We start from the raw sequence: 17,712 nt of genomic DNA on the forward strand, positions 1-17,712 counted from the left end.
AGCACCAAACTTGCCATAAAAACACAATTGAATTGTGAAAACTAAACATTGTAGCCTTGACATAATTTGATATTCTTGTTATTAGTGAAATATATGTACTTGAATTACTACGAGATCACTTGGTGTAATTTCATAGATGGTGCATTACTTCTTCATAATTTTATATTAAAACTAGTATAAAAGCCCGTCAAAACTGACTGTTAATTATTGTTTAATTATTAACGACAGATATAGAATTTAACTGAAACGTATTTCCCTGCACCTCCAAAATGCGCCTACTCTACTTGCTTCATAAGTCTCGAAGTAGTTCTTTAATTACCACATTTTTAGTAAAAATTATGCAGAAAAAATGAAAATTTTATGAACAAAAGTACGCGTACACTGAAAGATTTAATTAAATAGCACTCTTGAGCCTTCTTCACTATATTCTGGGTCGGGAAGCAGAAAACATAGTGCGGACGTTACGACAGAAATTTTCAAATATTTGGTAGCAATAAATGTTTATTTTTCTTTGTTTTAAGGCTAAGTAGATAGTGAAGGTATTAAAATACCGAGATAATATTTATTCACCAGTTAAAGCTTTTAAACTGCCCAGTAACAAATGTAATAGTAGGTCTATTTGAACTCTGATTTAATTAATCATTAAGCCTAATACATGAACGTAACTTTAAGGTAAATTTTATTTTGCTTTTTGTCTTCAACTCAATGTAGCAAAACTTCAGAATCAAGCTAATTTGCTGTTATATCACTGAAGTTATAAAAACAATAATCATTAAGCAATAAACAAATCAACATGAAACCCAGAATAGTGAAATAAATTATTCTAATGCTTTTAAGTAAGAACTTAAAAGTATGTTTTGTTAGCTATGCTTATCACCAAGGTGATTTTTTAGTTTTGATTGAAGTAGATAATTCGATCAGAAATGACTATCATTCAGTAGTCATGTATACTCATTTCAAAGAACAAAGATAACATTTAAAAAAGTATAATGTTTGTTGGCATGAAGTTTTAACCGCGCTATTCAGTCTTTAAAAAGTACTCAAGAAAATGGGGGAGAAATGCCAGATCATACCTATAAAATCAAAATAATTGTGAAAAACATAAAAAGAGAAAAAAGAATCGCAGACCAAGTTTTAAAACATAAATTTGATGGACACGGAATTTTAACTCTAACTGAATAATGCATTTTAAAAGTATAAAGCTCGAACAAAAAGCTGCAAAATTATTAAAGCCAATTTGTGATAAAAGTTGAATATTCATTTGGCTTAAATACAGAACAAAATGTATTTACCATATAAACCTTTAGAGATCGTAAATGGTAAACTTCACAAAATTAGGAAAATTATAATTATTTTAAAATAATTGAAATTACTATGAGATTATAATGAAAAATACATAAAATATAAAACTCAAAATACTTGCAACGTTAAGTATATGTCACTTTAAAACCAGTAACTTGAATTATAAAAGTTTAGATCCCTTACAATTATAATACTTAAATCATTGAATTATATTTAACCTTAGAACTATCTAATTCAGTACTAGATCTATTTGACCCAGCAGAACACCTTTTGTAGGAATTATTTATTATCCCGCATAGAGAAGATTTTCTTTTACAATAAGAAATAGGTTTTCTGTACAATTTTGTTACCTTGCTTTATATTTATTGATATATATTTAGAGGATAACATTGACCCAAGTATCTGAAGAATTGCAGTAACAAGACGATAACATTGACTCGAGTATCTGAAGAATTGTGGACCTGGCATGGCCTAGCGCGTTAAGGCGTGCGCTTCGTAATCTGAGGGTCGCGGGTTCGCGCCCGAGTCGTGCCAAACATGCTCGCCCTCCTAGCCGTGGGGGCGTTATAATGTGACGGATCAATCCCACTATTCGTTGGTAAAAGAGTAGCCCAAGAGTTGGCGGTGGGTGGTGATGACTAGCTGCCTTCCCTCTAGTCTTACACTGCTAAATTAGGGACGGCTAGCACAGATAGCCTTCGAGTAGCTTTGTGCGAAATTCCAAAAAAAAAAAAAAAAACAAACAAACTGAAGAATTGTAGTAACAAGACGATAACATTCGTATTGATCGAAGTATGTGGAAGTCTGGTTGTAACAAGAGGATAACATTCTTATTGATCCAAGTGTGTGGAAGTCTGGTTGTAACAAGAGGATAACATTCTTATTGATCCAGTTATGTGGAAGTCTGGTTGTAACAAGAGGATAACATTCTTATTGATCCAAGTATTAGGTTGAGGAATAATTCGTGAGCATTTTTAAATAATTTCATTCAAGCATTACATGCAAGACTATACAATACTTCAATGCATGAACACATTACACCCAAAACATTTATTATGATACTTTATTTCATGTAATACCTAGGTATATAGTATGCATTGTTGTAAACGAAATTGCAAGAAATTAAATGCGAAAAGCAGATGGTGTCGAAAATGCTCGATTTTGTCCACTTGACATTCCATTTAATGAGCTGAAAATGAAAGCAAAAATTAAAGACATGAAAATCAAACACACCATCTATTAGAGCAAAAAATTATCTACCAAATGACATGAAATATTTTGCGAAAGCGTTTCATTTATGAATATATTTTTTTAACTTGAAAAAACGCTCACGAATTATTCCTCAACCCATTATGTGGAAGTCTGGTAGTAACGAGAGGATAACATTGACCCAAGTATCTGGAGAATTGTGCTGACAAGAAGATAACATTATTATTGATCTAAGTTTCCGGAGAGTTGTAGTAACAAGAAAACATTCCTATTGACTCAAGTACCTGGAGAATGGTAGTAACAAGGATAACATCCCTATAATATTGTCCACTCTTTCTTTGGTTTGCACTGTTTCAGCAGTGTTTAACCGTTGATCAATCTCACTTTGGATATTAACAATTAACTAAAAGTTTACATCTTTTAAACCAAGTTTCTAACTTCTGAATTGGATTATTTAGTCGTAAGATGGTTACTAAACATAATTTAAATACTTCTGTGAATCAGTGAAGTTATAGAAAACCCCAATCATTCTTTTTGATATATATATTTATATGAATATTGAAGTATTTTATACTGAACTCAAAAGTAAATTTATCATTCTCGTTTATTTCATTTAACTTACAGAATAATACAAATTTTGGGATTATTGTCTTAAAGAACAAAACTATTGAGAAACAAATTCCATGATAACTTCAAATACTTTTGCATGCATTTTCAAAATAAAAGAGTAATATGTCAGAATTTGTTTTTCCAAAAAATGTTGTTTATATGGCGTAAGTAGGGGTCATTTTAATATATATCAGTTCCAAAACTCTAGTGGTATTTCCTTTAGGACAACAGGAGACAAACAGCAAGAGAGGCAATCCCTTTAAACTTCTCATGAATACAGTAATATTATCAAAATTGTAATTATTGCTTGTGAATGTTTCTAAATCTATTTATATATTTATGGGGTTTGTGAAATACCCGTATGAAAGAGTGAAAAAAAAATTTACAGCTACTGTAATATTTTCTATATACAAATTTTAGACCTGAACATTCGGTGGTTTTATTAACTTTGCTGTTTTGATGTTATTCTTTTTTTAAAAAAAAAAAAAAAGAAATAGCTACAGGGTTATTTACCATTAAAATATAAACAGGATTTGTTATTTCCATATGTGAAAAGAAATTGATGTTCATAGTTCATGAAAAATGTTAGATTGTGACTCCTTAAATTCACTTATAAGTAGTAAAATAAATTCGGGAACAGTTTTTATATATAATACTGCAAATTATCTGCATATTTTAAATCAGAAAAATGAATTTATATATCCGGCATATAAATATCAGTTTCACCAAGTCGCATTTTTAGTCGGTGTATAGTTATAGTAGCGACAGTGTTATTTTACAATGTTATAAAATCGCTTTTAATAAATAGTACTAAATCAGTTATCTAAGTTTAACACTTGCCCTTGTGGATTGTGATACGTTAATTCTTGGTAATTAATTTGCTTGTTGTAGGTTGTTCACAATGAAAGATATCAAAAGACCGTAGCTGGCCATTTTCGACTGGATGCCCACCCCAATATCAATCAGATAGAGCAAGTACTGATTGGTGAAACCAGAAGTTATGTTATTTTTCCACGCTCCTATGGGGATTTGCACTCGTACGTACGCAACAAACGCCGCCTTCGAGAACAAGAAGCTTTACGACTTTTCCGCCAGGTGGTGCAGGCAGTTCAGGCCTGTCACGAGGCTGGTGTGATTTTGCGAGATCTCAAACTTCGAAAATTTGTTTTTAAGGATCCCGAAAGGTATTGTACCTAGAAAGGTTTTTCTTTCTTTCTTTGTGCCGTGTCAACGTATTTCACGTTTCAGATTTTAACGAGTAACAAATATAAATACTCTGGATGAAAGTGAACACTACTAATTTATTATGAACAATTTGTTTGCTTATTTATGATCAGCTCAGTTGTTCTTCTGCAGTGAGGAAAGACTTTGCATTATATATTTTCTTATGCTAATGGTTTAAATGAATCCATTTTAAGTACAGTTAATACTTTCTTAGTAACTTTTGATATTTTAAACTTCGGTTTCAGAATTGATGCTTTTTAATCGGTTCTATAGTTATCGTCATTTTTATATTTCCTATAAAACTGAACTGGTATTTAGGGGCTCCATATTAACCTTAGTGCCAGGACCACAGATACGATGAGCCAATGTCTAACATCCAGATTATTTGTAATTATAGTTTTGTATTCACTGTAAGAATTTGCTGAAAATGGAATATGCGTATTTAGAAACGTTCGTTAGATGTGTTGTTATTAGTCATTTCTGCTGTTTGGCTATCGTTAGTCAATGTTTTCCACATCGTGAGTTTGTATTCAATATGATAAGATAAAAAAATATTTTTGTTTTAATAGTTACGTTTCTTGTACACTTCAAGTTTAACCGGTTTATAATTTCTGAGTTAGAGGCAGCATTGAAAATACAGTTTATGTAGTCGTCGAAGTGTAACAGTTTATTTTACAGTTGTGTATATAAGTGACTTTATCACGTTTTCTTTACTCCAATAATAGTGAAGTAGTATAGCCTGTCCTGGGTAGGAAAAAGTGCCATATTTGGTCCAGTTCTCCTTTCACTTCTAAGGCTACAATATGTACATACATACATGTATTTATTTGAGGGAAAACAAACGTAAATACATTTTCCAGCCACTTGGGTGTTCTGGGATATATATACATACATACACTATCACCTGTGCTTTTCTTTTTCTATATTGATAAAATATTTCGAGAAACATGCCTCTCCTCACAGTGGCACGGTGGTAAGTCTGCAAACTTGCAACACTAGAAACTAGGTTTCGATACCCGTATTAGGCATACACAAATAGCCTATTGTGTAGTTTTTGCTCATCTGCGAAGAAACTAAACAAACGTGTACATGTGAACTTTATATTCTACAACCTCTAACAAATATCATTTTAAAGACTTTTTTGGTGGATTGTAAATTGGACAAGAGAAGAAATCTACGTTCCTGATTCCCAATGTGAATAACAGCGTCCTCTGTAGGAATTATGGTATTCATGGCGGAGGATCACGCTTTGGAAGCTAAATCATGACCCAGATCTAAAAATGATATAGTTCCATGGATCCACTGTCCAATATAAATGGACGTTACACCGGTCTTATCACGTGCACTTCCGTTTCCCCCACACCAAAAATTGGCATAGGATTTACGGACCTCTGCCACCCTGATGGTCCCATACTGGTCGTTGATTTTGTGATACATTCATCACTTGGTGCCTATTGTCGGCTCTCTGTCGCCGGCAGTTGCTTGATCATATGTTGGTTTTTGTTGTTTTTTTTCGGGTAGCATGAATACAAAACAAATTTCATGTATGGGTTGAAGAGAGTGAAATTTACTGAGCAGCCCCGGTTGTCTTTGTTTCTAAGCAATGGAGAGAGATATTTAAACCGAAATACCTTCGTTCATTCATCACGTGCTATGAAACAGAGGGCACATACAACAGATCGTCTAGCAGGCACACAAACCATATTGATTATTGGACACACTGTTTGTCGCCGATAGCACCTTCTCGCTACAAGAACCATATACCAATCAAGTGCTGTTGTGCATGATTTTGAAATTGTGCATAACAAAAGTGGAATGAATGTTTCTTCCATCATTTACCTGGATCTATATCTGCTAAGATTCTTTGGTAATTTCTGTATAACATTTTATAGCAATGCAACTTTAAACTCTGTACATTTTTACTCTATGTCAAACGTCCACTGGTGGTGATGTGTGCCAACTCCGCATAAAACATCTCGATATCTAGACATGCATTTTTTTTAATATGGTATGCTTCCATACAAGCCTTATCGTTGATTTATAAAATATAGTAATTTCCATAAACACTTAGGCTGTCACTGAAGTAAATGTTTTTACACAGCCACTTGATCATTAAATTGTAATGTTTCTACCCATGCATTCTGTCTTTCAATTTATTTACATGGAGTTGTACGTGAACATCACAGTTTTTATTAACTTTTTTTACGTCTTTATTGAGTTATGTGTGCCTGTGTTGATGTATTACAGGCTTTACCCTGTACGCTCTGTTTCTGATTTGGACTACTGCTATTTTGTGTCGTAACTACTTGCCCTTTACCACGTATTCACGGTGTTCATATTTGTGCGTGATGTGTTTATCGTTATCTTAAGTATTATGTTTAATGTTATGTTTGGGTGTAGATCATTGGAAGCGATAATTTTTACGAAACAGAAAACACATATAGGATGATGTAGAAGTAATCACACACTAATTTTGTACAATGCTGTTAAGTAAAGGAAACTGGGTAAACGTTTAATTTGGATAGTTTGACGAAAACGTTTTTGTATGGTTTTGTTATCATTTTCTTTATATTTTTGTGTAAGCTAACGTCAGTATATGTTTGCTTTTAATGGTGTTATTGAAATGTGTACACACACATCCGTCAAATGGTGTAACGATTATCTTTGCTATTCAGTATTTAAAAAAACTGTTGGTTTGAGGTAAAAGCCGCAATTTTTACATGGGTGAAAAGTTTTAAATGTCTCAACAATGATGTGACCTTGGTTCAGAGTCAAGTTTATGGCGCAATCGGCCCAACCTTGAAGTGGATCGTATAAGATTGGTTACAACTATATTATTCATATTATAGTGTTTGACTCTTACGTATTTCGCGACCTCTGATAAAGGTGCAAAAAATAGTTCAAGATAATTAAAGTTTACGGCTTATATTTTTACAGTTTTTACATGCAACCTGTAATCCTTAAATTATGGGTCTCACATTTTCATCAGGTTAAAAAAAGGTTATACAGGTCTTATAGTTTGTTAGGTGTTATTGAGTTTTTTTTGTTGTTGTTTTGAAATAACATGTGATATTAACTATATGTTTTACTCAAATAAACGTTCAATTGAAAAAAAGGGTTCCGTTAAAAGTAAATTAATTAAAAATATTTTTTTTTAAAACAACAGAAAAAAGATATTACATAATTTGGAGATTTTGTTTTTTGGTATTCTCGTTCTAAACAGAACACTTGTTCACAGGAATGACTCAAACGGAATACTGCTAGTACAAAATATAGACGCCAGGTTAGGTGTTCGTATCTGTGTTTTATTGTATTACCAATGAAGTAGGATTGGAAAAAAAAATATTTTTTTCTCAGTAAGAATGAAATCATTAATGCTGGCTGTTAGCTTACAAAGTGTTTCATAGTTGAATTTATATTTAATAGGGCTCGATATGCGAGGCGAATGCCGCGCAAGATAGCCCTGTTCCATCGTGTAACTTTGCTCGAATGTAAATACATTGTTGAATTTATCACTGATTACGATAGAGATGGTGTTCTTTGTATCGTTTAGTAATGAATCACACCTAGCAAACAGTTAGTTTAAATTGTTTAATCATTGTTTGTATTAATTTTAAAAAGATACAAATATAGCTTTAAATGTGGGAGATTAACAAAGTTATGTATTTGATTAGATAATATCGTGAAAGCTTCTCTTGGAGTCGCAGGTTAGTTTGATCATGCCCATATTCCAATAGCTAGGTCTTGTTAAGTCATCGATTGACATCATGCATATTTATCCACAAGCCTTAGGTTAAGAAACATTTTTATATTGTTAATTCTGAAAACCCATGAGTGAATGCAAAGAGAAATGTTTTAATTAATGTCAGCCATGTTACATCTATATCTCGTGCCGATGAGGGTGTAACTGAAATACTAATGGTTTAGGCTATATATGTATACCATAAACTTCAACTTTCAGGGTGTGAATTAGATTAATCGGCAAGTAAATTTTATTTTTATCAAAATTTTATTTAAGCCATTTACGAGTTAGATGTGTAGGTAATAAAATATACGACATTATCTTAACACTATTTAATCATTTTACTTCATTACTTTGTATTTATAATTAACTTATAAATCCGTTAACAAGTACAGGAGAACCAGTAAGCTGGTCCTGTCCCCTGTGTGGGTCATGTAGTCAGAGCGTCGGCGGGAAAAAGAAACCTTAATGATATTAAGGATCCATAAGTGAAATCAAAGAATGTTATGTCAATCGTAGTGGCTGGATATGGGGAACCGCGTAAGAGTTCATTGAAGTAAGGGGTATTAAGGGCAAGGTTACACAATGGGCTTGCTATGTGTTGTGCCCGCTGGAAGTATTGAAAACTGATTTTTAGCCTTTTCTCTCAGACTTGCCGCTGAGTCACTAAAGGAACGGGTTGAGGGCACGTTAAGTTACAGATAATTTGAAAATTTGGATTTTTCAGTAGTTTCTAGATGTTAGCAAGTAGGTTTACTAAGTTACAAAAATGAAACTGAACCACAAACAGAACTTAATGTACTATTAGTGATGTAAATATAAGTACGTGATCGTTAAGTTTTGAATGAAAATAGAAACGCTTCTCATGATTGAACAAGTGAGACAACATTCCACTGTAGTTGTATAAGAAGTCAGTCTTTTTGGCAACGTTTTATTATTGAACCGTTTTTGGACGTAAATTATTCACTTTCACAATATTGGGATGTTTACAGAGAACATTTGCGACGATATAAAACATACCTTTGCTATCGGTATTTACTGATACAGAATGTTCCTCGTGTGTTGTGTATAAAGTTCATTGTGTGACACTCGTTCACCCTTACGTAACCGTTTGTTCAAACTTGCAGTCTGCTCTGAACTACGTGCTAGCGACGTTACGACTAATGTCGGCCGAACTATAGTGTCAGTACATCAAACATTTTTAGTTTCGCCAGTTACACAAAAAAATAAGTGTAACGTGTCTACTACTACCACTGCTAAAAACAGTTTTACACAAATAATCATGCTTAAGTTATCATAGTGTTAACAAAACTTTCATTGAATGATTGTAAATAAATACTCTTTGTAACCTCATCAGTTCTAATACACCATTTCGATATGGATATTAATAAAGGTATCTTATAAGCGTAGTAACGATCTTATTTCGGTCGGAGTAAATACACAGTACGCTAAAGCCAGATGTGTCTCGTATATCAGGTGTGGTTATTTTGTAAGTGAATAGTTTTTGAAAAGTAGTGTTAATAGATTTCATATGAATGCATTTTGGAAATAACGCTAGTCAGAAGTAGAACTATAAGTAGAACTGGCGGTAATCGCTGAGTCACTCGAAATGACTACGACAAAACGTATCCACTAGCATTGCAAATGTTCCGTTAAAATCAGACTACGTTTTGTTATTATTCGGCGTCTCCGTTTGGCCGCATTTCTCGGAAAACGTGAACCCCAATCAGCGCTTCTGACATGTAGGTGTGGTCGTGACGTATGAAAAGGAGGCACCGACTATATAGTAACAATAGCACTTGTTCACGTTGTGTGGCAAGTAGAAAGACACGGAAGGTGTATGAAATTAGAGCAAAATGATATTGATCGTATTGTGTGTGTGTTAAATTATAAAATGAATTATTTGAACATTTGTTGCTGTGTAGTTTCGTTTGTTTGTAATAAAGCACCCAACTTCACTGCTGATGTTTTTAAAGCAAGTATAGCTTCATCGCCATTAGAGTTTGCTAATGTGTATTATACACCCACCGTCAACTCTTGAGCTACTTTTGTTCGAATAGGACCGAGTACGGCCCAGTTGCTAACATGGTGAATTGTGGGGCTGTAGTTCTATGGTTCGCATTTCGTTAGTACAAAGAACTTGTGCTTCGTACCGCAGCGTTATAAAAGTGATGGTCAGATTCCATTGTTCGACCTGACAACAGTGGATTAACAATGGGCTGTGGTTGGTGTTGACTTATCCGCCTTATCTCTATCACTTAAACTTGGGACTACTAACATAGATAACTGTACAAAATCCAACAAACAGCTGAAATAGTAGAATTTTTACTGTAATTTTTGTAACAAACCCATATCCCCAAAATACGAGGCACTATTTTACGTTAACAGAACTCAAGGTATGGCCACTTCGACTAGCAGCTGGGCACTCTATCAACCAGACCACGCCCAGCCATAAGTCCTTAATTACTATTGTTTTTTTAATATCCGCTTATTGAAAGTTAAATTGTGTAGTACTTTTTACAGAAGTCTATGGATGTATAACACTACATCGTTACACACTTGACATGACTAGAAATTAGGGCTAATAATCGAATACCCGTAATGCCACAGTAATGTTCAGTTTTAATGTTAGAATAAATAAAAAATTGCTACATAACCGATAATTTCCAAATTTTGTTTTGACTGATTTCAAAACGTGTACGTAACACTTATCAGTTACGTTAAATGTTACCAAAGTAACAAATATGTTTCCGTAGGGTATTGTTACCAAGATTCTCAGGGCCAAGCGTGTTAAGGCGTGCGACTCGTAATCTGAGGATCGCGAGTTCGCATTCCCGTCGCGCCAAACATGCTCACCCTTTCAGCCGTAGGGGCGTTATAATGTTACGGTCAATCCCACTATTCGTTGGTAAAAGAGTAGCTCACGTGTTGGTGGTGGGTGGTGATGACTAGCTGCCTTCCCTCTAGTCTTACACTGCTAAATTAGGGACGGCTAGCGCAGATAACCCTCGCACAAACCAAGATTCTCCGTGTGATTCAATCACTCGCACATGTGCTGGTTTGTTCTAAATAAATTTGTTAGTGATGCCAGGAGCCGGGCACGATTGTTAGTTTAGTTACATATTTGTTTCATGAAGTCCTCGGCTAAATTAAAGATTGTAACCTTACATCTGCCTCCGTTGATCCAAGTCTATTGTATATTTTGGTTGAAATGACGTTAATGCTTTTCTTTCTAACTATGACGTGTCACACCCGAACGTTCAGAAAAAAAAAAGATTCTCATTAGTACGTTGTATTCATTTTTTATATACAGAGAAGAAAAGTCTAGGTGAAGGTGAGGATATTTTAAAACTTTTTTTTTACTTTTTTTTAGGGGTGGATGTTATATGGAAATTGTTTACAATTCTCATTACTTACTGTTGTGAGTAAAGTAGATTGGGTTATATTTCTTCTATTTCCTGATGTTTAACCACATAAGAAGCACCATCTTTTGTCCATGGATGTTCAGTATTTTTCTTCCATTTCATTAGGACCTGGCATGACCTGGTTGTTAAGGTACTCGATTCGCAGTTTGAGGGTCGCGAGTTCGAGTTTTCATAACTGAACATGCTAGCTCTTTTAGTCGTGAGGGCAGTATAATGTGTTTGTCAATCTCACTTTTCGTTGGTAAAATGGTCCAACAATGGCTGCCTTCCTGCAGTCTCTCATTGCTAAATTAGGGGTGGCTAGCGCAGATAACCTCATGTAGTAGCCTTGCCCGAAATTCAAAACAAAACAGACTGTTTTACTGTTACATAGAAACGTTTCGTCTCACCGTGATTAACTGTTATTGTCGAGAGTTTTATGCTGCAGTTTTTATTATACAGCGTTCTTTAGTATGGATGTACATTATTGATTTTGAAAACTAAACTTCACTGTCGCCATGTGATATTTACAGGTAAATGAAAGGAACTCATTACATATATCAGTGTTTTAATAAGAAGTCAGGTGTGACATCCAATGGGGTACTTTACACATCCCAAATAATTCCATGCAAACTAAATTCTCTCAATGCATTCACGAAAGGCCTACCGCACATACATTTATTTCTTCAAGAGCGGAATGATTTGTTCACTGCATTTTGTTTTCTGTGTTGGCGGTTACCTCATCATAAGTTTATTCTGAATAGTTTGTCGATGGCTATTTATACTTAGATACTTCAATTAATATATCAGTGTGGCTTTTCTTTCTCTTAATTACCACCTCCCCCGGTACAGCGGTAAATATACGGATTTACAACGATAAAATCAGGGTTTGATTCCTCTCGGTGAACTCAACAGATAGCTCGATGTGGCTTTGCTATAAGAACACTCACGCACGTGCACACACGCACACCAAAATCAACAAAGTTCTACACCATCCTCGAAGGACTCGAGCTGGAAAGTTTGAGAAAAATCTGTTGTTTAGAACTTAACTTCACTTACGAGAAGTAGATGTTTACAGATGGATGGACACTGTCGCCATTATATCCTCTCGAATCCTTTTGGCAAGGAGAATAAAAAAAAAAGTGAAAAAGGTACCTTAAAGAGTCGAGAAACTATTGTTAAAATTAGGACTAAGATTAGTACCACAATTTCCTGCTACACTCGCCCAATAGCTAAAGAAAACACAGCTTACCATGATATGATAATTCTAAAGAGCGATACAAAGTGAAGGTACAACTAAATGGCTAGTAACTTAGTCAAAGGTGTGAGAATTGTTGATCTTAATGAGTTTAGAATGCTGCCGCAGCCGGACTTTCCCAAAAACAACAAAGAAAAAAGAAATTCATAATATCGTTTACGTGCGATTCACCATTTTGTTTTTGCCGTAAGGTTTTCGTCACAATTAACTTCTCACTCCTATCGAACAGAACACAGATCTGTATGACAAGTGGTCTGCACTTGCACGTCGACGTGAATCGATGACAGGTCAACTAGAGTCGGTTCAACAGTGGAAATAATTTGAATCTCGAGTGAAGATGAACTAGAAAATCAATACGGAAAGTCTGCACCTTGTTTAAAGAAGAGGTACAGTATTGGCAAGCTGTACTTGAGAGACCTTCCTTTCTAAGAGCTTGTGGAATTGGAAATGTTGCTCTTTTAGTGGCCCTGAAAAGCTCTTCACACCTGGAAAGGGAACTACGTATACCCCCAGATATAGTTTTCAGATGACAAGTCACGAATAGTGGATCAAAATTACTCCGAAAGGTGTATATTCACACTCAGGACTATGATTGGTTCATTACTGTTACAAGAGAGGAAGAAAGTTTGTAAAAACTCAAACTGATCAAAAACTATCTGAGGTTAAAACGAGAGTGGTTGAACTGGAAGCAAGCATTGTACGATTTCGTCTCAATTAAAGCATGAACAACAGGTAATCTTCAATCGCCGTGGTTGTAATTAGATCTCAGATCGGTCAAGATATGTAACTATGTGACAGAAGTTTGTACTTGAAAAAAAACAACACAACTCGGAGCCATTCTATGAGCCACTGTGACGCGCCAAAAATATCTTTAACCATAACTTATTGAATTGGCATACACTCGCATGATAACTGTTAACGTAACATTTCCGCACGCTTTAATGAACTGATACATTTGTTTGTAATTGTAGTACTATGGATTTGTTGCACACAAAATTGTATCTTTAGGATGGGGTAGGCTGAAAGTTTGCGCCGGATTTCTGTAAATGAAGCAAAGATGTGTTCAGTTATGTGTTTAGCAAACGTGTAACAAGTATGTTGAAATATGAGATATATGATTTGTATAGATTGAGTAAATCCAATTTTTCAGTTCAAAGAGTCAGATAAAGCTCTTCTGGCAGTAGGTACTGCTGGCTGGTTGCTGTTCTTAGTAACTCTTGGCCCGGCATGGCCAAGCGTGTTAAGGCGTGCGACTCGTAATCTGAGGGTCGCGGTTTGCATCCTCGTCGCGCCAAACATGCTCACCCTTTCAGCCGTAGGGGCGTTATAATGTTACGATCAATCCTACTATTCGTTGGTAAAAGAGTAGCTCACTTGTTGGCGGTGGGTGGTGATGACTAGGTGCCTTCCCTCTAGTCTTACACTGCTAACTTAAGGACGGCTAGCACAGATAGCCCTCGAGTAGCTTTGTGCGAAATTCAAAAACAAACAAAATCTTACTAACTCAGAAGTTTCTGATCTGGCCATACATATCTCGTGCGCTCAAGGTGTCGCTCAGCTCGCAAATTCCAATTAAGGTGCATTCCCATAAGTGCTCCTTTTTGTCATTTTTTCCAATGCAATAAGTGCTTTTAATATACAAATTTCTTTCTCTTTCTTATTCGTAGCTCTCAGTAAATGCTCGAAATCGGAACTTTCCGCAATTTTTTTTTTTTTTTTACTTGGGTAAAAGAAGGCTTCTTTTGTCTCTGAAAAATGATAAATCAGCTTTTGAAATAAAAATACGATTTTCAATTTTTTTTTCATAAGCGTCTCACAGCTGAGGTACTTGAAACGTAAATCTATTTGTAAACCGAATTATCACAACTTTGAAATTAAGGGTTTTTTTGGTTTTTTTTTACAGTTTTGTAGCCACTGGTCTACAGATACCATGTATCTGAAATATAATAAAATCTTAAAAACTCTGACCATAATTATTGGACCAATACGTTTCACTTACACAAGGAAGTATGTGCATACATTATTAATTGTACGTTTACACGGTGTTGTTTAAATTTCTTCCCATCTTGGTTAGAGACCAAAAACCTGTTGTTTCCTATTTTTGTGATGTAATCTTTAATATTTTATTGAAAGTAATGCGAGAAACTATTCTGAGGTAAGACTTTGTGTAGACTCTACATTGTACTTTTTATATGAACTATTAACTTCACCAGTTGCTTATTTTTTTTAGGACTCAACTAAAGTTAGAGACTTTAGACGATGCTGTCGTCCTTAACGAGGGTTCGAGTGATCATCTAAGCGACAAGCACGGTTGCCCCGCCTACGTAAGCCCAGAAATTCTAACTACTAGTGGGAGTTACTCGGGTAGGGCTGCTGACTGCTGGAGCCTGGGTGTAATATTGTACACCCTGCTTGTCGGCCGATATCCCTTTCACGATACCGATCACAGCGCACTCTTTGGGAAGATTTGCCGAGGCAAGTTTAGTATTCCCGACACCATGTCATCTCGAGCTAAATGTCTTATCCGTAGTCTGCTGAGGAAAGACCCAACAGAACGGCTTGCAGTTGATGATGTCCTACAACATCCGTGGTTCTCATTAGTTTCGCGAGAGGGGGCTAGTTGTCTAGATTCTCAACTTCACACAATCAACGGTGATGATTCCAAGGCACTGGATCAAACCGTTCCGGATTTAGCTGTTCCAGAAGGAAATATTTCATCATTTATATAATACTGGTTTTATAATATTAAGAACACCGTGTTTTCATTCTCCTCTTTATGTATTACTTGCAATCTTACATTATCCTGATAAGATTTTTAAGCTTGCTTGTAGATGATCATTTTGTAACTTTCCAAGTGTAACAAATTTTGTTCTTATAGTTTGAACTAGTTGTTATTATAAACAGTTGAAATTCGTCCTCTTCTCAAACACAAGAAAGAAAAAAGCTGTTAAATCCCAGAATTTTGTATTTTATAAAAATATCATAAAATATTAACGAAAAGCTTATTTCTATCAGAAATGAGTATATAGTAATTTTGTTATAAAATATTTGATGATAATTTAAAAGGCCCTATCTCATCCTTGTGTTAAATTGTATGACATTTTCTGCTACAACTAGGTCTTGATCACGTCATCCTTAGATTAAATTTACTTGGAACGCTCTCGGCCAATATTCATTGATTTGATTTTTAGATATCCACCATACGATCTGGAATGATTTTGTATACGTTTGGAATTGTATGAGAAGAATGGGATATTTTCTTCTTTTTTTTTTTTGTTCCAACTATATCAAGTTATTTGATAGTCTCGTACTGTTTTCAGCCAAGGACGTTAGTACGTGTACTTAGATATGGATATATGCTATACAGAACGATATATGAAGGATAAAGTACAGCATTTAAAAAGAAAACACAAACAAAATGAACCGGTTGTTTTGATCTCTGATAATTGATTTGGTGAGAGTTAAACTAAGATTGATCGGTTACAATATTGTTTAGTAGGTTGTTATTAACAGACATATTTCCAAATATAAGTCAGTTCTTGCCAGCAAGAAAAACCATTTTAATTTTTTCCCAATGATTCAGTTGGTAACTTCACTTTCAAATATCTTTTTTTAGTAAATTTAAAGTATGAAGCAGAAAACGTGTACGCCTATTAATCCTTAAACGGCGGCCATCATTAATTGTTGCTGCTATGTACATCTCGCTGTTTAAGGGTTAAAAGTCAGTTTCCTCCATATTTTTGCTGACGTTGTCATAATGTGCAAGTTAGTAAATCATAACTGTGTTTGGGTTTCAGTTCTGTCTACAGTGCTTTTAATAGCTACCTAATCATAAAATGTCTCTTGTATTTCTCGTTGTTTGCGTTATCGTGTTTTTGCTTGCAAAGCATGTAAAGAAAACCAAGGTGATCCATGTTAGTGCGTCGGTCGCATACAGTACCCTAAAATACCAGAAATATTATGTTGGGTTTAAAAGCGTAATTTTGTTTATATCAAATGAATTTTTTCTGTTTCAATCAGTTAATTTTTGGTAGGACTAGCCAAGTAGTTTGGAAAATATACACAAATACGGTCAGTGATGTGAAAAAGGAAACTAACGAAAACTTAATACGAAGGCATCGAAACCGAGAGAATTCTGTCAGTTGCTATAAAGTACGACAGCAATATCTTATCACGATTATGATGAAACACCTTGTATATGTAGTTCGTATGTTGACACTAAACGACGTCGAGTTATATGAGAGGGATAGTTGTTAATGTACATGTTGTAATTTATTTATGGTGTTTTAGGGCTAAACATAGAAGTAAATATTACGTAGTTTATAGCGTAACCCCTGTTGTGAAAATTGAAGCTGTTTTCGTTTAATTTTGTTGTTAAAATCTTGAATAAAGCTTATATCGTAAAGATAATTTAAATAGTTCTAAACCTTTTTGCCTGTTATAAAATCTTTTTATGTCAAGTTCATTTTTGTCCCTTAACAATAAAGAGTTAGTGTTTCCCTGCTATTTTGAAAATGTGTGAGTGTATAATATGCAGTGTGGGAAAGTGAGAAATCTACGAGATAAAGGTGATTCTTTGGGATACATGAAGTTTGTGTACACCATCGGCGAATAAAATAAAACTACATAGTGTACAGATAAAGTTGTGTTTATTTCTCGGTTTATGAACAAGATATGACCAGATATTTCTTGTGATGGTATTGATATTACCAGGGCGTAGATTTTTTACACCAGATGGGGGAAGGGGGAATGATTTTTGCAACCACTTATGTGGACTGTTCAATTTGCAAATTGGTAATCTCTGCTTACGTGAACCTGAAAGCTGTAAACATGCAGTCACAGAGTAATCTCGTTGCCACGATACTTGCATGTATACTTAGGCCTACTGACTGAAACTTATAAACTATCGCCTTAGATCGAAATGCTCAGAAGCACGCTTATATTAAAGATATACATTTCGGCTA

General features: G+C 34.7%; 1 protein-coding gene across 3 annotated transcripts in view; it reads left to right on the forward strand.

Annotated features, from left to right (window-relative positions):
* LOC143223334 (tribbles homolog 2-like) overlaps positions 1 to 17,390 on the forward strand; it is a 32,743-nt gene extending 15,353 nt beyond the window's left edge. For all 3 annotated transcript variants that reach the window (XM_076451205.1, XM_076451203.1, XM_076451204.1), the window contains 2 exons: positions 4,012 to 4,304; positions 14,979 to 17,390. In XM_076451205.1, coding sequence (XP_076307320.1) covers positions 4,012 to 4,304; positions 14,979 to 15,477 — 792 coding nt within the window. In that variant the 3' untranslated portion in view covers positions 15,478 to 17,390. The remainder of the gene's footprint in view (positions 1 to 4,011; positions 4,305 to 14,978) is intronic.
* Positions 17,391 to 17,712: the final 322 nt, after the last annotated feature.

Source organism: Tachypleus tridentatus, chromosome 8, assembly GCF_004210375.1.
Source record: "Tachypleus tridentatus isolate NWPU-2018 chromosome 8, ASM421037v1, whole genome shotgun sequence".
Lineage (NCBI taxonomy): Eukaryota > Metazoa > Arthropoda > Merostomata > Xiphosura > Limulidae > Tachypleus > Tachypleus tridentatus.